Below are 24,879 nucleotides of genomic sequence, written 5' to 3'. Positions count from 1 at the left end.
GTACCCAGGTATACACATGCATCCATACATACACATGAGCTCATGGACACACACTAAAGTCACGATTCTCTTAAGTGCCAAGAACTGTAAACTTCTAAATGTGGGAAAGGACTATGAATAGTCCTGGTCTCCTGGGACTGGACCAAGGTGAACATCAGGAGCATTCCCCATAATCTGTTTTACTTATGTTTGTTTGATTCTAGGAATGTTCCGGAGAATCACAGCAGCTGCCACTAGACTCTTCACCAGTGATGGCTGTGAAGGCAGCTTCTATACTTTAGAGAGCCTGAATGCACGGGTGCGATCCATGGTGCCCACACACCCAGCCCTGGTACTGCTCTGGTGTCAGATCCTACTGCTAATCAACTACACTGACCACCGATGGTGGGCAGAGGTGCAGCAGACACCCAAGTAGGTACACAGCTTCCCGGAGCCAGGCTCCAGCCCAGTGTTTGGCCTGAGGCTTGGCTGCTATGAGGGCATTTTTATTTTCCATTCTTTATGAGGCTTTGTAAAACTCTGGCTGAATATTAATCTTTCTTTCATGGGTTCAGTTTTGTAGGGAAATGTGGTCTGGCTATTGGCATTCAAACTAAACAGTCGCTTTTTCACTCTGATTTTCTTTGACAAGCTCTTTGACACTGTTCCATCGTTTGGGTTATGCTTGTCAGGCTTTATCCCTCCTGCTACGTCCTGTGGCTTTCATTGGTTCCACAGTAGACATTTTGCAATGTCTTAACTTTGTTATGATTGAATGTGTTCTGGGTATTCTTAGATAATGAAGTAATTATTTAGCAAATTTCAAAACTGATTGGAAGTATTTTATTAATTTATGTTTATTATTGAGATAGACTGTTTCTGGTTGTGGGTGGCCCTATTTTTTACAAAGAGTTTTTAGACTTAAATCTCAGTGCCCAGGTACTCACTCACTCAGATGTCTGAGCATGTTTAGAAGTAAAAGCTGTGAGCCCTGACAAGTCAGTCCTTAGTGTTTTCTGAACACTTTTGGGGAAAATTTCTTAAGAACCCTTGTGGGGGAAGTTTCTTAAGGAAGAGTGTAGATGAGGTTAACTTCTCAGCTTGTACAGGGAGACCAGGGCCTCCCATCCAGACCCAACTTTTACATCCCGGTGTAGGGCATTATTGCCTGTCTGCTATGTGCTCCCTAGAATTCAGTCTGCAACAGAAATAAAAATGCTACTTTCTGCCCCCACATGTGATCACTTGGGGAGGCACCCACAATGTCATTTGAAATCCTTAGAGGATCTCTTAGGCCTGTCACATTAGGCCTGTGCTCACATTGTAAGAGCTAGTGGATGGGAAGCCAGTTACCTAGTTCTCTCTTCTTCTATGCACATGTAAATCAGCCTTGAAGCTGCTGAAAACATTTCAGTGCAAGGAAACTTGCTAGGGGCTAAGAATTTGCATATATTCCATGCCCCTGCTGCTAAGAGTGCTGCTGTTCCAGATGCTAAGAGCGCAAGGGTATTTCAGCACTACCAGTGTTTGTTCCTTTCTTCTTTCTTTCTTTTGCATTTTTCCTGTTTGTTTGTTTTTAATTATTTATTTATTCACTTTACATCCCTATCACAGCCCCCTCCCTCCTGTCTTTCAGGTCCCACCCTCCCATCCTCTTCTCCCTTCTTCCCTCCCCTTCTCAGAAAAGAGAAGCCTGCCCCAGCACATCAAGTCTCATCAGGACTAAGTGCATCCTCTTCCCCTGAGGCCCAGCAAGGCAGTCCAGCTAAAAGAAAATGATCTGAAAGCAGGCAACAGATTCCATGTTGGAGACAGCCCCTGTTCTAATTGCTAGGGGACCCTCATGAAGACCAAGCTGTCCATTAGCTACATGCGTGTAGAGGGGTCTAGGTCCAGGCCATGAATGCAATTTGGTTGATAGTTCAGTCTCTGTGAGCCTCTATGATTCTTGGTTAGTTGACTTTGTTGGTCTTGTGGAGTTCTTGTTCCCTCCCAGTCCCTCTCTCCTTCCCCCAGCTCTTCTACAAGACTCCCCAAGCTCTGCCTAGTGTTTGGCTGTGGGTCTCTGCTTCTGTTTTGATCTCCTGTTTTGTGGAGCCTCTCAGTGCATAGTTATGCTGGGCTTCTGTCTATAAGCATAGCAGAGTATCATTAATAGTATCAGGGGTTAGCTCTTTCCCATGGGATAGGTCTCAAGTTGGGCCAGTCAGTGCTTGGCACTCACACAATCTTGCTCCATCTTTATCCCTGTACACCTTGTAGGCAGGGTAAATTTTGGGTCAAAGGTTTTGTGGGTTGGTTAGCGTCCTCCTTCCACTGGAAGTCCTGCCAGGCTATAGGAGGTAGCCACTTCAGTCTCCATATCCCCTGCTGCAAGGAGTTTCAGCTAGAGTCAATGCCATATCCTCCCAGGAGCCTACCCCATCACAGGTCTTCAGCTTGTCTCAGAGGTGGGCCTCCTCCATTGGTTTCCCTCCTCTCTCCCAGGCCTCTTATCTTCTACCCTCTACTCTCCCCTTACCTGATTTCTACCCTCATTCTGCTTTTCAACCCCTCTCCCACCCAGTTCTCTTTCTTCATCTACTTCCGATGTCTATTCTATTTTCCCTTCTCAGTGAGATTCCAGCATCCTCCTTTGGGCTCTCCTTGTTATTTAGCTTTTTTGGGTCGGTGCATTGTACTTTTCTTGGTTGGTTGGTTGTTAATTTTAAAATGTTTTTAGTTGAAATAGAACCACATCACTTCCCTGCTTCCAACTACCCTCCCCAAACCTCCTATATACCCCCATTCTTACATTGATAGCCTCTTTTTCTCTTACTATATTTGTTACACAAATATATATGTGCATGTAGGTATGTGTATGTATAAATATATATAAACAAACCTGCTGCTTCTGATTTTGTTATTTGTGAATATATGAATTCAGGGTTGGCTACTCTGCATTGAACAACCAGTAAGAGGGCTCATCCCTGGGAGAGGCTAATTAGCTACCTATAATATTTTGTCTAGGGATGAGATCTTGTAAAAATTTTCCCCATCTACATTAATATATACCCATGGATATTGCCTTTCTTGTGGTCTTGTTTATACATCTATCCTAGACTGCTTCACAGCACTTTCTAGTTATTCTGGCTCTTATCATCTTTCTGCCTCCTCTTTCATAATGTTGCCTGAGCCACAGATGCAAGAGCTGTGACATAGTGTATCTATTGGGCTGAACTTTTCCCACAATCCATTGATCTCTGCATTTTGTGGCTGTGGTTTTCTGTGATTGTCTCCATTTATTATATTTGATGAGGGTGATAGCTACAAATTGAAGCTCAGAGCGGGGTATGGTGGAGTATATCTTTAATCTCAACCCTTAGGAGGCAGAAGCAGGTGGAGCTCAGTGAAATCAAGGCCAGCGAGCTCTGCATAACAAGTTTCAGGCCAGCCAGAGCTACACAGTGAGAACTTGTCTTAAGAAAAAAACAAACAAAAAAACAAAAAACTGGTAGCTCTGACCTTAACAAGGTGGCTCAATGGGTAAACGTGCTTGCTGCTAAGCCTGATGACTTGAGTTCAATCCCTAGGACCTACACAGTAGAAAGCAAATTGATTCTCATATGTTGTCCTCCGACATTCACAGGCACAGTGTGCTGCACAAGCTCACAAATAATTTGTTAAAAGACTTAAAAAAGAAAAAGATTTGGGCCCTGGAACTTGAATGTAGTAGGTTTCCAGGAGACTCTAGTAGACACCCTAGCCTGAGTTGTGCTGGGTAAGGCATGGTGTGGAGCTTAAGTCAACTATGGATGAGCCAGCAAAGAGGGCAGGAGGAAGGTAAGAATGGCTCCAGCCTACACCAAACCACAGATGTTTTCAGCAACATCTGCCCACTCCGTTGGTGTACAATAGTGTTGAAGATTAAAAACAGTATTACGGTTTGTTCAATAGGAAATGGGTTTTGACTTTAGCTTATGGTGGAGGCTAGCGCTCACCAAGGTGTTCACTGGACACACTGAAATGTCTGTGTCTTAAAAGTCAAAAGTGTTACATGAAGAAAACAAATATGACAAGTGAATTTACTTTAGAATCCTTGATTGTGTTCTGGATCTGGAATATAAGATTGCTAGAATGGTCATTATTGGGTAATTGTATATTTGAGGATGAGTGTGGTATGGTGGTGGCTTTGAAGCTGTGAACATCTTCAGGAAACAACTGCTGCGGTGTTTATAGCGAAATGTGCTCTAGAATCACTCTTCCATGTTGCAGCCAAGGAAGTGTGTGTGCATTGCACAGATAAAGTTTTCTGTGGGTGTGTAGTGTGTGTAGGTAGAATATATAGCATATACCCAGTTTGTATGTGCAAATTGTGTACAAGAACTCAAAGGTGACATATTAATAGTTGAATGTAGGCAAAAGTCAGGGGCTTTTTGTTGAATTGTTACTTCAGCTTTTCTGATTGTTTGACATTTTCAACTAAAAGAGGAAAAGATGATGGAAGAGAAAGCAATTGGAGACAGCTTTTAGAAGGAGGCATGCTATAAGGGGACTTAGAGCTGTGAGAAATGGGGTCATAGTTTCTTTTCATTTTTATTCATCTGTGTGTGTGTGTGTGTCTGTGTGTGAATGAATGTGCCTTAGCCCACATGTAGAGATCAGAGTACAACTTTCATGAGTCAGTCTTCTTCTTCCACTATGGAATCCAGGGGTCAAACTCAGGTTACCAGGCTTGTGCATCCAACAAGTGCTTTAACTTCCTGAACCATTTCACCAGCTCAAGAGGGGATTTATAATGATAGAAGTAATAGTACCAGTTATTAACAGGGATAAAGATTTGAGTGTACAGAAGAGGCTTCCTTGGTTAGTGAATGTAGTATTTGGGCACAAACATTGGTTTTATTGTAGTAGTCGTTAGTAGTCCTTCAAATTGGAAATTACAGTTTCTTTCTTTCTTTTCTTCCTTATGTACATTGGTATTTTTCTTGTATATATGTCTATATGAGGGTGTAATTCCCTGGAACTGCAGTTAAAGACAGTTGTGAGCTACCATGTGGGTTCAAAACTGGGTACTGACCAGCTAGTGCTCTTAACCACTGACCCATCTCTCTAGCTCCAAAATTACCATTTCTGTCACACTCACCCCATATATTAAAATGAGAAGGCCATCACTTTTAGGTTCTTAGTGAAGTATTCTTCAGAGGAGCCTCCCTATTTTTCTTCATTTGGTAAGATCTCAGGATCTAGTCGTTGGTGGCTTCTACTCAGTAGCAGTGCCATAATTGAGCATTATTTGTGTGATGATTTGATTAATATCTATTTCCCCTTTTTTGTTTGCTGTTATATTCCATTCAGGACCATTACATATCCAAACCATAACAGTGTCGCCTGCTAATTATTTAATTGCAAATTCCACCTATTTTCCTTCAGAAGTTGTTTGCTCTACATGTAGCTGTAAGTTCAAGTTACAAAGCTCCAAATGAAAGAGGGCAGGTGTTCTGTGTAACAGTTTCTTAACTAGTGGAGAATACCTGGTAAAATGCCTATTGTGGTCCAGGCAGTTCCTTCTTGTCCCTTTGTAGCCATGATGCCTTCCCTTGTCCATGATAAGTACCTCCATGCATACCCTGTGCCCAGAGAAGAATTCTATTGAAATGAACTGTGCGTCTTGTTGTTCATCCAGCAACATGTGCTTAAATTCATTCCTGTGATAGTCATACTCTGTGGTCTTATTCCATGTACTTGCTGAGTAGGATCCCACTGTAGATGCACTAGTTTACTCATCCATTCACTTGTGGGGAAACAGAAATTTTTGGCAGCGCTAACAAAACCTTAGCCTGTATCATATTTATTGGTTATCTTTTAGGACTAAGGAGTTGCAGAATTAATTGTTCAATACATTTCAAATGTGCTTGCCTTCCTGTCACCTCTGTCCCTATTTATATTGAGCAAAAGATGGAAATGTGTTAGATACTGTATTTTAAGTATCAGGCTATAATCAGGTCTCCAGGGTTAGAAAAAAAAAAGATTTAGAAAGAAGAAAGATGCAGTGACAAGCAGTATAAAGTGGAGTAACTACTCTAGTGGAGAAGAAGCACTTTGAACAATAATTCACAGCCAGGACCTGCTAAGCAATATGTTTGAAAATGATCAGGGAAGTATGAAATGAGGCTTTCTCTGACACTTGACAGTATTTGTAGATGACAGGGATTTCAAAAACAGCTGCTCCATTATCAAACATGGCCAGTATGAGTTCTAGAGTGGGCATGTTGTTTGAAATTGCACTTCATAGTGGGTTTTACCCTTTAGTCAAGAACTGTCATCATCTGCCTGCTAAACCCTCTTGTGTCCTTTAATGTTTTCTAGTAACAGAAGTTGGAGGTGCATAAACACATAGCTCCAGTCTGATGTAGCAGTGTTTGGAATAACTTGTGGGTTTGAGAAGAAAAACCAAGCATAGCCATGTTCAGTATTATGTATGTGTGTGTAAGTTTGCTGCTATCCCAGACATGCCCTCATGGCATCTTTCACTCCTTGTAGGAGACACAGTCTGTCCTGCACGAAGTCACTTAACCCCCAGATATCTGGTGAAGAAGAGGATTCTGGCTCAGCAGCTCAGCTTGGAATGTGCAATAGAGAAATAGTTCGAAGAGGGGCCCTTATTCTCTTCTGTGATTATGTTGTAAGTGTGATAAATGCTGTTAAGGGAGGTGGAGGGCCTCATAAATGCTACTTGTATGCACCTGTTAGGTAACCAGATTGTTCACTGTCCCACAGACAAATCAAAGCTGAGGTGAGGTACCAATGTTTGATTTACTGTGGGGCTTTATTAGAACAGTCTGGGCTCATCCTCTTCTAAATTTCTAAGTTGATTCAGAAGTTTACATTCAGACGTCAGGAGTTTATCACCTTCCCTGGAACTTAGTGCCCGGCATATAGCTGGGCAGTTTTTGTCTCACTATGTAGATCAGGCTGGTTTGAAACTCACAGTGGAAACCTGGCTGGCCTCAAACTCACAGAGACCCCCCCTCTTTCTGCCTCCTGACTATTGGTATTAAAGATGTGTGTCACCATTCCCAGCAAACTCTACATGATTTTAGCAAAGCTAAGTATACTGACTGTTGTGGGGTTTGGCTAATTTTTTCCATTTATTTTTTTTAGGTTTTTAAGAAAGGTGTTAAATGTTCATTTGGATTTCAGAATAGGTTTTCTTTTGACTACCATTTTTTTAAAAATTACTTTTGTGGAATTTTTAACTAGAAATTAACTGTTTGATTTATGAAAATAAGTCTTCTAATTATATTGATCTAAAATAAGTTACCATTACATTTTAATCTGGATTTGGTGCTTTTTTTTTTTTTTTTTTTTTTTTTAACAAACTCAGAATCACATATGTACACATTGTTAAAAGTTTAAAGTTGTTAAAAGTCTGAACCAGATTAAAACACAGACTTGAGCTGGCCGTGAGCAGAGGCATTCTTACCGTATTTGTACTTTCCTAGTGTTCACTCTCTGTTTTTGAGACAGGGTACACTGTACAGAACTGGCTATCTGTCCATAATCCTCCTACCTCGGCCTCCTGAGTTCCGGGATGTAGGTGTATGCCACAATGCCTAGCTTAATCTTTTACTTGACATTCCCAATATTGAAGTAGTTTTTATATTTTGTTCCAGTTTGAGAAGTGATATAATGTGATATAATGGTGTTTTCACAAAAGTATAAGAATTAATGTCATAGGTTAATACTATCAAGTGATTGCAAATGGAAAGTATTATTAGCCAGGTGTCAAGGATTTGATCAGGTTTTGGCTTCTGTCTAGTATCTGTCTAAGATTATGAATTCTATATGTGTGAAGGCTACATGTGTTTTTTTTGAGATCTTTTATTGGTGGTGGAGGGTTTGTTGTTTTGTTTTGTTTTGTTTTTTTCTTTTTCCTTCTTCAAGACAAAGTTTCTCTGTGTAGCCTTGTCTGTCCTGGAACTTACTTTGTAGACCAGGCTGGCCTCAAACTTATAGAGGTCTGCCTGCCTCTGCCTTCATGCACCACCACTGCCCAGCAGGCTATATATGTGTGTTTTTACTTTCTTTAAAAAGTTTTAAGTGGCATTTCTTCCATGTACTGAAGAGATCTATTTTTTGATTCAGGAATTCTGTCAGAGCTGTGGCAGTTAGTGGCTATTTTCTCCACTAAGTATTAGAGGCAGAATAAGTGTAGAACAGCTCATGCTAGGCTGGCCTGCAGCCTGGTGGTAAGCTCATTTACAACATGGGGCTTCTTTTATTTCCGTGCATGCAAACTCAAGGCCAGTCACTAGGGCCGCCTGTACCAGAGTGCTCACCTTGTACCTGTGGGCAGCTACCCCTCGACTTGTTCAAGGAGCGATGCTTCTTTTGTTATTCTCTGATGTTAAGCCATTTACTAGTGTCTCTGGGAACTGGACATTACCATTGGGTCTTGGCTTCCTATGGCCTCTATCACATGTAGTCAGAAGTACAAGGCTCTGTAATCAACTTTCCTTCCTTTCTCTCATTGACTTATACTCAGACACTGTCTTCACCGAAGCAGTGTGTATTTGGAATTTGTTTTTGCTTATTCTTGCTAGCCTTCTTGTATACTTGAAATGTATCTTTTGCTATCTCTTTTCTAGTGTCAGAATCTCCATGACTCAGAACACTTAACGTGGCTCATTGTGAATCATATTCAAGATCTGATCAGCCTGTCCCATGAGCCTCCAGTACAAGACTTTATTAGTGCTATTCATCGTAATTCTGCAGCTAGTGGTCTTTTTATCCAGGCAATTCAGTCTCGTTGTGAAAATCTCTCAACTGTAAGTCTTTAACCTTCCAGTTTGCTTTCTCTGCCTTGAAAATGGAGTACTGGGTAGTATTCCATTGTGTAAATATATCACAATTTCTGTATCCATTCCACAATTGAGGGACATCTGGGTTGTTTCCAGATTCTGGCTATTAAAAATAAAGCTGCTACAAACATGGTTGAGCAACTGTCCTTGTTGTATACTTGAGCATCTTTTGATTATATGCCATGGCAGCTCAGTCTCCAAATGGGCTCCCTATTAAAGGGAACAGGGACTGTCTCTGGCATGAATTCAGTGGCTGGCTCTTTGATCACCTCCGGGGGGGAGGAGTGGGCAGCCTTACCAGGCCACAGAAGAAGACTATAAAAGACAGTCCTGATGACACCTGATAGGCTAGGGTCAGATGGAAGGGGGTGGAGGTCCTCCTCTATCAGTGGACTGGGGAAGGGTATGGGAGGAGATGAGGCAGGAAGGGAAGGCAGTATTGGGAGGGGATTAGGGTGGGGGCTACAGCTGGGATACAAAGTGAATAAATTGTAATAAATAAAAAAATATATATATTTTTTTAAATGGAGTACTAGAATTTTGTTAGTACCAGTTACTAGTCTGAGGAATAATAAGTTCTTTTTCCTTCTCAACATTAGCCAACCACTCTGAAGAAAACACTTCAGTGCTTGGAAGGCATCCATCTCAGCCAGTCTGGTGCTGTGCTCACGTTATATGTGGACAGGCTCCTGGGCACTCCCTTCCGGGCGCTGGCTCGCATGGTTGACACCCTGGCCTGTCGCCGGGTAGAAATGCTTTTGGCTGCAAATTTACAGGTACTGAAAAATGATGCTTTATATCAAACTTAGCAAGTCAATCAAAACATTCGGTCTGTGGATTGGCCACTGGTCTTGATTGGCCACTAATATAGGAGCATGTATGCCATGTTGTTATTTGTGTGTTTAACCAGCTGCCTCTAGTCTCTTACTAGATATAGTGTGCATACCAGTTTATCCTTTTTAAGTACATGTGAGGTTGTATGTCACAAAATCTCTGATGTGTTCGTGTCTGTGTAGAGCAGCATGGCCCAGTTGCCAGTGGAGGAACTGAACAGAATCCAGGAGCACCTCCAGAACAGTGGGCTTGCACAAAGGTAAGGCTGCAGCGTGGGGTATGGGCATTTGGGCAACCAGGATATAAAGACTTAGATATGTACAGGAACAAATAGGCAGGCAAAGGAATTAGTATGCGCTGCAGATGAGTTTACTGCAGCAGTGCCACAGTAGAAAAGGCTTTCTGAATGACAGACAAGAGTCTCCCTTTAGTAGACATGAAGAAATGGCCATCAAACACTTGCTGCACACATGGAGGACTCCTGAACCTTCTGGCTGTTGAAGGGATAGGAAGTGTGTTTGTTGCCTCTGCTCTTGGACCCTTGATTAGTGGGAATAAACGTAGAACCTAATTGCCAAGTTAGAAGGAATAAATATGAGAGCGTTACCTGGCACTTAATATGTGCATAGTATATTTGTGTCTTGTTAAGTGACATCTTTTCATAGCTTTCTTTTGCCTAATTGTTTGAAAGTCTTTTAGACACCTTTATTAGAAACATTTTCATCTGTACTGTGAGCATAGTTTCTTGACCACAAGATAAATTAAGAAAAACTTTCACCTCTTCTCCACTGCAGATGCTGGTAGGGAGCATGCATGTGAGGGTAATTCTGTCATAATTTTAGTCTTCAGAGGGTTTTTATGGCAGTATTTTTTAATGGGACAGGGCATATAGTCTGATGATTTTTCAGTCTATAAAGCCACATAATGTCATTTGACCTATGAAGTATCATATTAGCTTTGGACAGTAAGAAAGCAAATTGTCATTGTGTTTGACCGTAGACATCATATACCAAGATGAGAAAGATTATAATATCATAAATACTTTGAGCAGGTGAAATGATTTTTTTTTGTGTGTGAAATGACCATTCCTAATGGAGTAAATTGTGTCATTATGGAGAATTAAATGGAGTTTGTACACTTGGATCTTCGAAGAGTTTGTCTGTTTTGCATATATTATAAATACGTTGGCTAGGAATATATAGCTCAGGTGGTAGAGCATTTATCTAGCATTCACAAGGTCCTGGGTTCAATCTCCAATATTGCCGTGAAAAAGAATACAATAAAATAGCTTTGTTAGCTGTTATATTGCCTAATGGAATGCCGAGCATAAATGAAACTTCTGGAAAAGACTGATGAAGTATAAATTTTGGTAATTTAAAATAACTGGGTAAAGTAAAAGTAATTTAAGTATGCATTGTGACTTTAGAATGTTAAAGGGAAAGTCCAAAACATGTTGCATCTTGTTTTAAGAAGCTACTTCTGTTCATTGGTGTTATGTGTTTCTAGAACCCATCTTTGCAAAATTGAGATTTCAATTTTCATTTGTATTTCAGACACCAAAGACTCTATTCCCTGCTGGACAGGTTCCGACTCTCTACTGTGCAGGACTCACCTAGCCCCTTGCCCCCAGTCACTTCCCACCCACTGGATGGGGATGGGCACACATCTCTGGAAACAGTGAGTCCAGACAAAGTAAGTGTCCAGTATGTCTAAGTGTGATGGCCAGGGACCTTGTGGAGACAACGACATCCTCTCTCTACAGTGAGGATAAGGGATAATCACCTGACACTCAGCTCAGGTAATTAGCAACTGTGCTTGGGGGTTAGAGTACAGTATAGAGGCCACGAGGTTCTAGTGACAAAAGAAGTACTGATGGGAGACTCTTGTGGAGGGGTCAGGACTCTAGGGTCAGGTGGCTAGTTGGCAAGTCAGGAAAAGTTGATTGTGGTCTGGAGCCTATGACTTTTGACTGCTGACATTGTCCAGCACATGCTGACATACATGGCCTGCCTCCCTCTCCCCGGAGCCTTCTACCTCCTATGAATTGACCACCAGGTATAATGTATTGTCACCCTCATCATTCACACTTGAGAGTTAGAGACTCTCCTTGGGGGAGGGGAAATGAGATTTTAGAATCCTGCAGCCCATGAGAGAGAGCACACATTTGCCCCAGGTTCACTCTCTAGCTCTGTGTGAAGCTTTTCTGTGGCTCTGGCTGCTGGGGAAGATGAGGGACACAGACACTCCAGTAGAGTCTAGATGGCGCTGTATGTAGAGTGCAAGTAGAGGATAGTCTGCTAACACTCAGAATGTTTTCAAGAACTACTGAAAGTTCCACAGGTGGAAACGAAGAAGGAGAAGAAGGCATTCAGGCACAGAGTAGCAGAGGGAAGACTAGCTGTCCAGTGAGCTGTGAGCCCAGGGTGTGTTTGATGTCTACAACTAGTAAGGGTCAGAGCTACAGTCACAGCCCAGAGAAGAAGCCAAGTGCCTACCCAGTCACATTCCCCTTTTCTTTTTCTTCTTCCCAGGACTGGTACCTCCAGCTTGTCAGATCTCAGTGTTGGACCAGATCAGATTCTGCACTGCTGGAAGGTGCAGAGCTGGTGAATCGCATCCCTGCTGATGACATGAATGACTTCATGATGAGCTCGGTAGGGCAGCAATCCAGGGAGGCCAGGGAATCTCCAACTCCACTTATCTTTCTGAGTTAGATTTGTGTCTTAGTTAAGGTTTCCATTGCTGCAGTGAAACACCATACCAAAAAGCAAATTGGAGAAGAAAGGGTTTATTTGGTTTACACCATCATTGAAGGAAGTCAGGACAAGAACTCAAACAGGGCCAGAATCTGGAGGCAGGAGCTGATGCAGAGGCCAGAGAGAGGTGCTGCTTTCTGGCTTGCTCTCAAAGGCTTGCTCAGCGTGCTTTTTTTATAGAACTCAGGACCAGAAGCCCAGGGATAACACCACCCACAATGGGCTGGACCCTCTCCCATCAATCACTAATTAATGTCCTACAGGCTTGCCTTCAACCCAATCTTATAGAGGCATTTTCTTAACTGAGAATAGCTTGTGCCAAGATGACATAAAAATAGCCAGCTCAATTTGTCTTATCTGTGTGATTAATGTATGGCAGCATTTGGAAGGCCTGAGTCCAGGCAAGGACATCATAAAGCAAAGCACATAGGAGGTTCTAACAAAGAATGGCACGTGAAGGCTAAACCAGAATAACCAGCACAGTGACTAGGATGCTGTTTCAAACAAACTAGAATCCTAAAGAAGAAAGTCATTTTCACTTGATCTTCCATGCATTTAAAGAAAATGATGGCCATAATCTATAGTCAGTCCAATATCATTCATTTCATGACTACAAGAAAGTATATTGTGTGTTCATTGTATTCTGAAAAGTGATCTTTAATAGCCTCCATATTAATTATTTTTTGTTGCTGTGATAAAACACTGACAAAAAAACAGTTTAAAGGAAGAAGGGTTTGTTTTGGCTCACAGTTCAAGGGTACAGTCCCTCATGGCAGGGAAAGCATCACAGCAGGAGCTTGGGGTGGCTGGTCATATCATATCTACATTGGAAAACAGAGAGAAATGACTGCTGCTGCTCAGCTTGCTTTCTCCTTTTTATTCAGTTTAGGATCCTTGTTCGAAATTAAAATGGGTCTTCCTATCTCAACCTAATCAAGATAATTCCCGACAGGTACACCCAAAGGCTTGTCTCCTAAGTAATTTTAGATCTTGTTTAATTGACATCAGTATTAACCATTATACCCACCTGTCCCCTCTAGATACAGCGACATTCTCTCAGGTAGTGAGGTGCCCCTTCCTCTCTAGATATAAAGGATTCTTCTTCACTTCTATCTCAAATATCAGAAGACATACTTCAGTGCTGGTCCAGACCTTGAAAGCATTCAATTCCCTGCCCTTGTCTCCTTTGCCAAGCATCCCTAAGTCACTGCTTTAAATAGGGTTCTTTTCAGCCCCAGTGAAGACAAGGACCTCACTGCCCTTTGATACATGCCAAATGGGTATTAAGAAGCAGGAACTGAGTAGGTTAATAGGGTGTGTGTGTGTGTGAGAGAGAGAGAGAGAGAGAGAGAGAGAGAGAGAGAGAGAGTGTGTGTGTGTGTGTGTGTGTTGGGGGAGGTGGCACACAGGAAGATATCCAAAGTATAGGATCAGTTGGTTAGTTTTCCAAGTTGCTAAGTGGGCCATTTACACCTTGAAAGTTCTAGCTGTGACCATAGAAATGTTTAATTTGAGGGTACTAATGATAAAATACAGTTTTTAATATTAAAGTTGATGGTCTACTTAAAATTTTGTTATTTTCTCCCTAAATCTTTAAATACCTAAAGCAAATTGACAAAACACAGTGACTGTAATATGAGGCCAGGCATGGTGGTGCATGCCCTTAATGCCAACACTTGGGAATTAGAGACAAGAGGATCTCTCTTTGTGTTCTGGTCTGCATTGTAAGTTCCAGGCCAGCAGGGCTACATAGTGAGACTCTATCTCCAAAGAAATTAATGAATATATGAAATTAAAAATTTTTTGTCATGTGAAACGTTGAATTTCCAAGCAGATTTTTGTCCTATGTAAGACTGCTTTCTCTTGTTCCAGATGTTCACATGCTTCTCAGGCTCCAGTATCACTTGGCCTTGCACTGAAGTATTTTCTTTTTTTTTTTTATTTATTTTTTATTTTTTATTCTTATTAATTACAGTTTATTCACCTTGTATCCCAGCTGTTGTTCCCCCCCCATTCCCTCCCAATCCCACCCTCTTTTCCTCATCTCTTCCCATGCCCCTTCCCAAGTCCACTGATAGGGGAGGTTCTCCTCCCCTTCCCTCTGACCCTAACCTATCAGGTCTCATCAGGATTTCACTGAATTCTTAGATGGTATATTAACCTTGTTGCACTGTTTATATCAATTAAAATTTGTCATCCTAGATTATTTTGGAGAAATATAAAAATCAGAAAAAATAAAAATATTACTTTAAAATTCAAGTACAACAAAGAGACCAGAAATATTTATTAAGCATGGTAAATGGAATTGTTGATATATTTATTTATCAATGTATATAATATAGGCTATACTTTTTAAAATAGAGAATTCAACTTAATCTGTCTTTTACTTTATACTCTAATTAAGAGCTTTTCTAGAGTATATTTTCCCACTTTTATTATTGAAACAATTAAGTTGAGGCAAGCTACTTCATAAGGAAAAGAGGCTTATCTTGTCTAGCTCTGCAGATCTAAGGCTCATCTGGTGACAGCTTTGCTTTCAGAGTTTCAATGTAGTGCAGAGTATCTCCCATGGCAGAAAACAAGGAGCTTGAGTGTCTGTGTCTCTAGAATATTCTCACAAGCAGTCCTTGCAGTTATCTAGTCTGGATTACCTCAGAAGCAAATGCTTGTTGTATTAGCTGTGTGTATTCCACCCTGAAGGAAAGCTTACCATCTTTGCTGCTGTTTGTCTTGCCTATAATGTTCTGACCCAGGAGTTCAACCTGAGCCTTTTGGCTCCCTGCTTAAGCCTTGGCATGAGTGAGATTGCTGCTGGCCAGAAGAGTCCTCTTTTTGAAGCAGCCCGTGGGGTGACTCTGGATCGAGTGATCAGTGTTGTTCAGCAGCTTCCTGCTGTCCATCAAGTTTTCCAGCCTTTCCTGCCTATAGAGCCCACAGCCTACTGGAGCAAGTTGAATGATCTGCTTGGTAATTTAAATATGGCTCCCGTAGGCACTTATTTGTCTGTCTCTGCCCTTTGTCTGTCTGCTCCCCCCCCCCTTCTGGGGTGATAGGAATGGCAGAAACAAAATGTGCAAACCAGAGGGCGGCAAGCTGCTGACTCTGCTAGGTTAGCTGACCAACAAGCCTCTGGGACCCTCTTGTCTCGGCCCCTACTGCTGAGGCTACAGGTGTTTGTGAGCCCAGGGGATTCTGGAAGGACAGCTCATGCTCAACTACTGAGCCATCTCTCTAGCCCCAAGTTGTCATCATTTTAAAAAGTATTATAGATTCAGCACAGTGCTTTGCCCCAAGTACATATATAGTCAGGGCTATTGATCTAAAACACTGGAAAGGCTGACACAAGTAACTGAGCTACTGCATCAGATTCTTAGCTCTAAATGTCTTTCTTTGTTGTTTGGCTGCTCCTAGACATAGAGAGTCAGGTTCTAAACCCTTCAGGAACATTGGCTTAGACTTAGGGCAGACCAGGTCCAGGCTATATATAGCACATGTGAGTGGGCATGTACAGATGTTGCTCTCTTGGTCTTGGCAGTTTCAAATCCACATAGCTATGTGAAGGCTTCTGAAGGGAAGGGCCTGTGTTCACAGTCAAAGTCACTCATGCCAGTCTCATGTTTCAGGTGATGCCACATCATACCAGTCTCTGACCATACTTGCCCGTGCCCTGGCACAGTACCTGGTGGTGATCTCCAAAGTGCCTGCTCATTTGCACCTTCCTCCTGAAAAGGAGGGAGACACAGTGAAGTTTGTGGTAATGACACTTGAGGTAAGAGCAGTTCTGAAATGCTGTGCCTCTATGAGGATAAGGTATGTGAGTAGCACTAAAATGAAAGTCCTTGAAAACCAACAGCTGACTGAGTGTGGTAATGCATCCATGTTAGCCCAGCTGCTTGGAGGCAGAGGCAGTACAGTTGTGAGCTCCCTGCTTATAATTATGTGCCTGGGTACATAGTGAGACCCCATTTCAATAAACAGGCAGGAAAGAAATGCCTGTTGTCAAAGTCTGATTCACCTGATGGTACCAAGTGCCTTTCATCCTCACTACACCACCCACAGGGATGCAGAGAGGTCTGTAAGACATCCTCTTGTTTCTACACTACAAACCTAATGTAGATCCTAATTAAAATCTAGGCAGTATTATGTTTTAAGTTGGGCAGTAATCCTGGACATTTCACCCAGGGGAAATTGAACACTTGGTCCCTCAGAGTATGTATATGCATGCACTGTAGTTTTGTTGCATTGCCATATGACTGCTATAAAAGAGCCTCACCTGTGCCAGAGTTATGCTGCCAATCCTGAGCAAGGGTTGACACATTACACTAAGAGAAGAAAGTGTCTTAAAGGTGTATGATGCAAAGGCACCAGCTGAACAAGGCTGAGCCAGGTGGTCTTTTACCTTGTCTTAGCCCAGTGGGGAAGACTGGAAAACACATGCATGCATATGTAAAGTACTGGTGGCTACTCCTAGTCATACCCTGAGCTGTACAGGCAGTGTCATGGTACTTGATTTCCATAATAGCTCTCACACACATAGGGAAAGAGGCTCAGAGAGGTTCAGGGACTTGCTAGAAGTCACTAGTCATAAATCATACTCCAAAACTCAGTGGAGTTTTGTGGCTGAGTTTTAAAACAAAAAGTCCTGTGTTATAGGAGTCCTTGAGAAAAGCCTCTGGTTGGAGGCTGTGTTGTGGGGCTCAGGACAAGTTTCTCTGGGCACCCATGGGTCTAAAGGAAAAACATCTGGGGTGGTTGGGTATTCTGGCAGAGAGAAAGCTGGAACTTTGGGGCATAGGTGGATCAGGACTGAATATTAAGAAAGTTAGGAATTACAGACTAGAAGTGTGGGTTGGGGCCATCCTTCTGCAAGGAAGTTGTCTGGTCTTCTGGCCTCTCCATCTCTCCATGGTCTTCCATAGCTTTTAATGGCACTGCTTCCCTAGAAGTCTCTGAGACACTGAGTACTGGGTGAGCATTCTAACACCATGCTTCTCTTTAGGCCCTATCATGGCATTTGATCCATGAGCAGATCCCACTAAGTCTGGACCTTCAAGCTGGGCTGGACTGCTGCTGCCTAGCACTACAGGTGCCTGGCCTCTGGGCGGTGCTGTCGTCCCCAGAGTATGTGACCCATGCCTGCTCCCTCATCCATTGTGTGAGATTCATCCTGGAAGCCAGTAAGTCCTTGTGTATGAATGACTTGTCTTCAGGCAGCTGTTTCTTGTCTTCACACAGCTGAACTGGTAATTAGCAATACATATCAGTCATGACTTTTTTTTTTTTCTTCCTGTCTGCCATTTCCCAAGAACCAAGTTAGGATTGGGGTGGAATGGATAAGTTGTAGATGCTGACTTCAGAAGACCCATTTGTCCACCCCCAGACCTTGACGTTATACTAGAACTTAACTTGAATTCACTTTTTCCAGTTATTTTGTTCAGGGTTTGGAGTTCCAGCTCTTAAAAAAATACTTTTTTAAAGTTTTATCCCTTTGATCTTTAGTCTTAGTTGACTGTTTGATGTTCTTAGTCCTGGATGATTCTAAGATTGATGATTATAAGATTAATAAGATTACGTTCAATAGATGACTTCTGTTAGAGTTGTAGTGTGTGCTGGCATACTGCATTGTAATGCTAATACGTTGTAAAATAAAAGGGATTCATTCTTTTCAAGGAACAGTGTCCTCAACAAGGGTCATTAGCTGAAAATTTCTAAAAATTGGACATTATAGTTTACATGTTAGAGGATGTTTTGAAGTTTTATGTTTTCAAATTAAACATTATAGAGTAGTGTTTTGATCTTTCATTGTTTAAATTGTTTTCATCTGTGCATTTGTAGTCATCCTGGAAACAAAGATCCATGGATTAACTTTAAAAAGCTAAGCTTCTTAGTCAAAGTGATCCTTTTAGCAGTATTGAGTTGTGAATAGTCTGATAAAAACTTTCAGGGTAGAAATGGCAGACAGTGCACTCAGAAGACTGAATGTGGAAGCACAAGTCTTTGTTCATGATTAGCCAGAGCTTTGGTGCCTGCATAGTGTTTTTCAGTGTTTTTCAGTTTTACTGAAATTGGTTCTAGAAATCTAGCCCTAGCTAGCTGTCATGGTAAGTCTTTATGAGGATGCACAGGTATGAAGACTTAAATAGAAAAAAGGGCTAAAGTGTATGTTCTACTGTAATTTCAGTTGCAGTACAGCCTGGAGACCAGCTTCTTGGTCCAGAAAGCAGGTCAAATACTCCAAGGGCTATCAGAAAGGAAGAAGTAGACTCAGACACACAAAGTAAGTCTTTGGGCTATTTTTTTTTCCCCCTTCTGTGTTTCTTTGGGGCCTTCAAATTCATTGTCAAAAGAAACTTGTGTAATGGGACTGTGGACTCTGGGAAACCTTTTTCTCTTGCTGTCCTCTAGAGCTCATCCAGACTTTAAGGGACAGGATGGTTTTCTGACCATGGCTATATGTACATTCCTGCCTTGTGAGCCTTGTTTTTCTGGTTAAGACCCCCCCCTCCCCTCTGGTCTGCCTCATCCTGCATTCTTCTTCACAGCCTGGATTTGCATCTCCTCTCTGGGAATTCCCCCTTCCCCCATCTTAGTCTTCAGCACTTAGTGTATGACTGGTACTTTAGGGTAAAGAATATGTTTTCCTTGTCTGTGCTCCCAAAACTACTGCTTGGCCCGTTGTAAGTAACTGGCAAATATGTATTAAAATCTGAATATATATATATATATATATATATATATATATATATATATATATTGAAATTCTGAATGAATAACTCAAAAACACTAAGAAATTTGAAGATACTCACATGGTATACTGTAACCTTAATGACTGTTAAGATGTCTTAAAGACATCTCTTTTGATAGCATTTGTTCACTTTTTGTTTTATTTTGTTTGTCACATGGTCTTCCGCTGTAGCCCAGGCTGGCAATGAATTCATGACCTTTGTGCCTCAATCTCGTAAGTGGTAAATGCTGCCATTATTTTGGGGGGAAAAAAAACAACCAAGAAAAAACAAACAAACAAACTGATACAGGTGCATACAATGTCTTTTTCTGATCTTCCTTGTAACTGTAGGGTAGCCAGCTGTTTTAATGTGACAATTGTGGCAAGGCAAAGCACATTTTGGCTAACTGAGTCTTTGACTCCTAACCTCCAAGCTTCTAGAATCTTTTGAGTTCCTTGACCTCAGAGGCTCAAATAGCAGGAAGAAGTAGACTCAGACACACAAAGTAAGTCTTTGGGCTATACCATAGCTACAGCCCTTCTCCCACATGTGGGAAATTAGATATCATTAAACATTTATCTTTCCTTCGGTCCCCAGGAGCCTTAGCCATGTTGTATGGCTCCAGAAACATTATGCCTTTGTAATCATAAGTATAGAACTGTCTACTCACATCCCAGTATTGGGACACTGGCTTGTAATTGCAGCCCTGAGGAGGTCAGTGTAGGAAGATCATGAATTTGAGTCTAGCCTGAGTGATATAGTGAGAGAAAGTATTTTAAAAGATTGGACTTCCTTGTCTATAGTCTTCCAGCTTCTCTTTCAAGATCTTACGGTTCCATAGTGACCCATGAGCAACACCATTTGGTACATACTGGGATCTCACTCTATTTCTGAGCCCCTACAGCTTCTGCAGTTGATTTATGATTTCATAATTTCTTGTTAATAACTGAGAAATGAGGAAGTCTTCACAGTTTTGGATTTTTCTAGCTGAGTAGCAACTCAGGTTACTCTGTGCTTCTATTGTGAGGATGAGATGCAGGTAAGGAAATCAGACCATGTGAAGCGCTGGAGCAAACACCTACCATTTTGAGAGTGGGCAGGTGGGCCCGTTGGCAGCAGATGACTTGATTCAGTCAAATGCAGTTTTCCTTTCCTCTATGACTTGGGGTCAGTTAGTGAAATTCTGATTAGAAGAAGCAACTTGGGTTTTAGTTTTTAAGTCATATCCATAGGTTATAACTTTTTTCTCTTTTTATTTATTTTATGTGTTAAGAGTGTTTTGCCTGCATGTATGTCTGCACCACATACATACAGTGCCCAAGAAGGCCAGAAGAAAGTGCCAGATCCCATGGGACTGGAGTTACAGACAGTTATGAGCTACCACGTGGTTGCTGGGAATTGAACCCAGGTTCTCTGAAAGAGCAGCCTCATGCTCTTAACCACTGAGCCATCTCTCCCCTCCTAGATACTTAAATTTAATCTGACACACACATTATTTCTTTTAGCTTGGGGCTTGATTTCTTAAACTCAATAAGGATATTTTTTTCTGTCCCAGAAAGTGCCTAAATTGTTGCATCTTATGACAAGGGTAACTATCTGTCCATTTAAACTTTATCAACTAAACAAGTAGTTTTTAAATTTCATGTTGTATCAAGGCTCAGCAAATATGAACAGTCCCTGCCCTTAAGACCCTGACACTCTGCCTCTAGAATTTGTATCCAAGACTGAATGTCAGGTTCAAGACCATTGCTCTATTTCCAGTAGAAATGGAAGGAATTGCAGGGTTTGGATACATACTAAGGAGGTAAAACTTCAACACTTAAGTGAGCAGTCTAAAGTCTCAGTAGACTAGGTAGTAGTTCACAGGCTGGTGTTCTTCATGGGCATGCAGGGGAAAGGTGGCAGGGTTGCAGTGTGTTTTGACAGAAACTTCCCTCTTGATCACCTTTGCTGTGTAGATCCTAGTTACATCACTTCAGCCTGTGAGATGGTGGCAGAAATGGTGGAGTCCCTGCAGTCAGTCCTGGCCTTGGGTCATAAGAGGAATAGCACTCTGCCTTCATTTCTCACACCAGTGCTAAAGAACATTGTCATCAGCCTGGCCCGTCTCCCCCTAGTCAACAGCTATACACGTGTGCCTCCTCTGGTAAGTTAGATCTTGCTCAATTTGATATGTAATCATGGCTGGCCTTAAAGTTGGGATCATCCTTTCTACCTCCCGAAAGCTAGAACCCTGATTATAGGCATACATGCCAAGCTTATCACATAGTCTTTATTGCTATAACACTCCCTGTGGTAGTTCTAGCAGTTTCATATGGTTGTGACACCATCTTGTCCCCCAGGCACTCTCTGTAATGAGTATTAGTAAAAATACTGGGTTTTAATAATGAGATGAAGTACTAAACTTTATCTCCACTGATAATTCATGTTGGAGATGATTCTGAAGTGGTTAGACTAATGGTAAGCCAAAAATTACTCTCTTTAATTATTTTCTTTCAAAAGTGTCAAGAGATTCCTACAAAGCTGGGCATAGTGGCCCATGCAGAGGCAAATAGATCTCTGAGTTCCAGGCAAGCCTGGTCTACATAGTTCCAGGACAGCCGGAGCTACATAATGAAACTGTCTCAGAAAGAGAGAACGATTGATTCATACATTTAGGAACATCCACTATTGTAACCTTCTCTTGAAATTTTCTTCACAAATCAGCTTAAAACAGGCAGTTTCTTGGTTACTGGGAGAGCTTAGCATGGAAAGAGGGTTAACAGTGACTAGGCTGACCTCAGTCTGCTGAATTAGCACATCAGACATACTCTTTCCTACAAAAATCCTCATCAAGAAAGCAAAGATGGCCCACAGCAGACTTGAACCATAACACAAAGCCAGGCCCAAGGGGAGGGTGCTTTTATTCTACATAGATAGGACATATGCTTACTGCTTGGCCACAGCCTCTGCATGTGTATGTTTTCATTTAAGGTCTTGGAGAAGTTCATATCAAGAAAGTGACATTCATTGGACCTTAGAGTTTCTAGGGCCTAGCTGGAAGTGCTTGTAGAATAGAGAGCTGTAGACATTGTAAAGAGAGCAATAGAAAGTCAGGAGATCATCTAACATTGCTGCATGAGGCTCAGCCCTGAGCAGGAGCATTCCTTGTATAGACTGTATAAGAAGACAGTATAGAGGTCATGGAAGACTCCTAGGGAATCTGCCAACATAGGTTGTATACTGTAGGTAAAACTCCATCAGTTGCACTTAATCCACTCCCTTGAGTGCCCTGGGCAGGAAGTCAGCTGCAGCATGAACTGCAGACCCTCCCTTGGGCATGCCTCCAGAGACTTGTGGGTGGTATAAGAGATTTTCCCATGATAAAGAAAGGTTGGCGTAGAAATCTAGAGAAGCTCCCTTAGGCTCTCATAGCTTTCCTGAGGCATATAGCTGAGCTGGCTAGATGGTCCTGCTCCCGGAACAGAATAGGGTATGCCTCAGGGCTCCCTTTTGTGCATGGTGCTTATCCAGGTATCTAATGGCAGAACTCAACTTCTCAGAGTTGATAGAAATGAACAGTGTGGCCAGGCTGTGGTGGCACACACCTTTGATTCCAGCACTTGGGGGATGGGGGGAGCCAGAGACAAGAGGATCTCTGTGAGTTCGAGGCCAATGTTATCGACAAAGTAAGTCTAGTAAAGCCAGGGCTACACAAAGAAACTCTGTCTCGAAAAAACAATAAAAAAAAAAAAAAAAGAAAAGAAATGGACAATGTGGTTGGCCTTTGCCTGCTTGCCAGTACATATTTATATGTGAGACTGAGCTTCATTAGTGTGTACCTTTTTCTAACACACATTTGATGTTTGTGGGCACCAGCATCTCCTACAAGAAATCCAGCTTGTATACAGCCAGTCTAAGGGGTGCAACAAGAAGGTGATGGGCTGGCCTTGGGAAGGCAGGGCAGAGTGGTGGGAGTCAAGCTTGACATTGAATGTTGTAGGCAAAGGGGTGGGAGCCTCCTGTGGGAAGGTGCTGGTTCCGGAAGTCTGTGTGGGTAGTAAAGGACAGACAGCTGACTCAGTAGGGAGACTAGCTGAGAGAAAGTGGGGAGCCTCTTGTTTTCCTTGTGGCATCTCTGTCTAGGTGGTACTTTCTCTTTTCATCTTCTCAGGTCTGGAAACTTGGTTGGTCACCCAAGCCTGGAGGGGATTTTGGCACAGTGTTCCCTGAGATCCCTGTAGAGTTCCTCCAGGAGAAGGAGATCCTCAAGGAGTTCATCTACCGCATCAACACTCTAGGTACCCACCATCCTCCTCAGTCCCCATATGCCACCTTCGAGATCTGAAGCTTCAGGGTAGGGCCATCTCACTTGGTAACTAGAAAGGTTCTGGGGTGATGATAATGCAAACCTTCAAACATTTCATAGCACATATAGAATTACAGTGAGAAAGTAGACCCTGGTGCACATGGAAGGTGTAGTGTGGGCTCTCATACCAGGCTTCTTTGAACAAAGGGAAGTGCACATGTAACTGTCCCTGGAAGCCAGTTCCTGTCCTCATGTTATGCGTTCAGACTAAGCTGTACAAGCACAATGTAGTGCTTGCACCAGTGAAGCCTGAGGTTCAGTCTTCAGGGCTACAACAAGAAACTAAGTAGTGGAAGTGATTTCCTCATGTTTTTCTGTTTGCCACTTTGACCTCATGTTCTCACGGGTCATTTTCCTTGTCTGTAGAATGAGGATGACAACCTAAGTGTCACAGGAGCCAGAGTAGTAGAATGAGGGACGGTAGTTATAGCCAGATAGCCCTGCTCATCTTTTGGCTGACAGTATGGGATACTCAGTGCTGTGGTTCATAAAACGGGGATTGTGTCCATTTTATGTGTTTGCTATAAATGTGAACATGAAAAATATACTTAGTGTCAGCAGTCATGAGTAGTTCTCCTGTAAGGACTCATCTGCTTTCTGAAGCACAATCTACATTGCTCCTTTTTTTTTTTTTTTGGCCCCTGTTTTTTGATTGAGGTTTCTTAGTCACTGTTCTATTCTGTGAAGAGACACCATGACCAAGGCAACCCTTATGAAAGAAAGTATTTAGTTGGGAGCTTATAGTTTCAGAAGGTTAGCTAATTATCACCATGGCAGTAAGCATAACAGGCATAGTGCTGGAGCAGGAGCTAAGAGCTTTACATCCTGATCTACAGGCAGCAGGTAGAGAGAGAGGCATAGCCCATATAGATGGTACTACCCCTGGGGTGGCAGTCTTAGTTACCTTGAGAAAGCAGATGAGCAAGCTGGTAAGCAGCATTCCTCCATGGCCTCTGCTCCTGTTTCTGCCTCCAGGTCCTTGTCCTGTGTTCCTTCCTGGCTTCCTTCAGTGATATACTTATAAGCTGTAAAGAGAATAAACCTATTTCTTCCCAGGTTGCTTTTGGTCATGGTATTTATCACAGCAACAGAAAGGTAACTTAAGACAGGAAGAAAAAAGCTCCTCCTGGGAGCTGCCTGATTCCTAGTCAGGAGTTACTGAAGACAGTGATAAATTGTTCAGTTTATGGACATAGGAAGTTGAAGCAGGTTGCTGAAATCTGAACAAGAAAACTTGAATAAGCTTAAGGAACTAATGTGGATCTGATACCCAGGCTCTTCTAGGAAATACCCCAGTAGGGGAAGACTATGAGGATTATAACCACAAAACCAAATCACACTGTACTGATCTGAATGAGATCCCCACCCCCACCCCATAGGCTCATATATTTGCA

At 42.1% G+C, this 24,879-nt stretch overlaps 1 protein-coding gene across 2 annotated transcripts in view; it reads left to right on the top strand.

The window, feature by feature from the left end:
- Positions 1–24,879, top strand: part of Htt (huntingtin) — a 137,008-nt gene that overhangs the window by 92,192 nt on the left and 19,937 nt on the right. For both annotated transcript variants that reach the window (XM_060365463.1, XM_021643667.2), the window contains exons 41-53: positions 204–411; positions 6,502–6,643; positions 8,610–8,789; positions 9,422–9,598; positions 9,839–9,915; positions 11,210–11,348; positions 12,188–12,310; positions 15,166–15,379; positions 16,036–16,181; positions 17,412–17,589; positions 18,594–18,689; positions 21,096–21,283; positions 23,291–23,417. In XM_060365463.1, coding sequence (XP_060221446.1) covers positions 204–411; positions 6,502–6,643; positions 8,610–8,789; positions 9,422–9,598; positions 9,839–9,915; positions 11,210–11,348; positions 12,188–12,310; positions 15,166–15,379; positions 16,036–16,181; positions 17,412–17,589; positions 18,594–18,689; positions 21,096–21,283; positions 23,291–23,417 — 1,995 coding nt within the window. The remainder of the gene's footprint in view (positions 1–203; positions 412–6,501; positions 6,644–8,609; positions 8,790–9,421; positions 9,599–9,838; positions 9,916–11,209; positions 11,349–12,187; positions 12,311–15,165; positions 15,380–16,035; positions 16,182–17,411; positions 17,590–18,593; positions 18,690–21,095; positions 21,284–23,290; positions 23,418–24,879) is intronic.

The sequence above is a fragment of the Meriones unguiculatus genome, chromosome 12 (genome assembly GCF_030254825.1).
Source record: "Meriones unguiculatus strain TT.TT164.6M chromosome 12, Bangor_MerUng_6.1, whole genome shotgun sequence".
Classification (NCBI taxonomy): Eukaryota; Metazoa; Chordata; class Mammalia; order Rodentia; family Muridae; genus Meriones; species Meriones unguiculatus.
The sequence above is the reverse complement of the archived record's forward strand: the minus strand, read 5'-3'. Positions and strand labels throughout refer to the sequence as shown.